This window comes from Ammodytes marinus (genome assembly GCF_949987685.1).
Source record: "Ammodytes marinus genome assembly, chromosome: 23".
NCBI lineage: Eukaryota > Metazoa > Chordata > Actinopteri > Uranoscopiformes > Ammodytidae > Ammodytes > Ammodytes marinus.
The window spans coordinates 21474074-21474686 of record NC_137227.1 but is presented as its reverse complement, the minus strand read 5'-3'; the positions used below and the strand labels follow the sequence as shown (position 1 = coordinate 21474686).

The following is a 613-nucleotide window of genomic DNA, read 5'->3' as shown; positions in this document are numbered from 1 at the left end:
GTCACGGGAACACCAGCAGAGCAAAGGCCTGTCTGGAACTCATCCCCACCTGTGAAAAAATAAATTATAAAACATTAGAAATTGACTTAGAGCTACTTCACCGGTGGGAATATGAAGGTGTATTGAACTCTGAGATCCTATGTAGTATGAATGTGCAAAACATTTTAGAAATCGGTTCATCCTAGCCTGAGAAAAGGCAGAAAGTTTGTCCATTCTGTGCTACTGTAGTCATTTTACTTAACAACTCAAATTTGTGATAATAGAACTAGAATCATTGTTTAATTAAGCAATATCACATGAGAGGGAGCATGTTGTCGCTCTATATCAGCGCTGCTGTGATTCGGTCGTAGGTACGAGGCCGCACAAAAAACTGAAAAACAGAATAAAATACAGAGAATATTTGAGATTTCAACTAAAGAGTAAAATAATTATACCGACCAATCAGAGCGTTCCCCACCGAGCTCCTCCCACTCTGCATGTCGCCTAGCAACAGCACGGTGAGCGTCAGAACATTCCGCTGCTCGTCACCGTGGTTACCGCGACGACCCAAACCGCCAAACAGGATTCCAAACGGGTTGTTGCCGTGGTGACAGCCTTCTGAACCCAGAGCCAT

General features: G+C 43.6%; 1 protein-coding gene across 1 annotated transcript in view; it reads right to left on the bottom strand.

The window, feature by feature from the left end:
* The window catches only part of LOC307269032 (GTPase IMAP family member GIMD1-like), a gene marked incomplete at both ends in the record, with an annotated part of 3570 nt that extends 2957 nt beyond the window's left edge, over positions 1-613 (bottom strand). The window contains 2 exons of the mRNA XM_080051855.1: positions 1-49; positions 439-613. The exon at positions 1-49 is cut by the window's left edge and continues 220 nt beyond it. Coding sequence (XP_079907981.1) covers positions 1-49; positions 439-613 — 224 coding nt within the window. The remainder of the gene's footprint in view (positions 50-438) is intronic.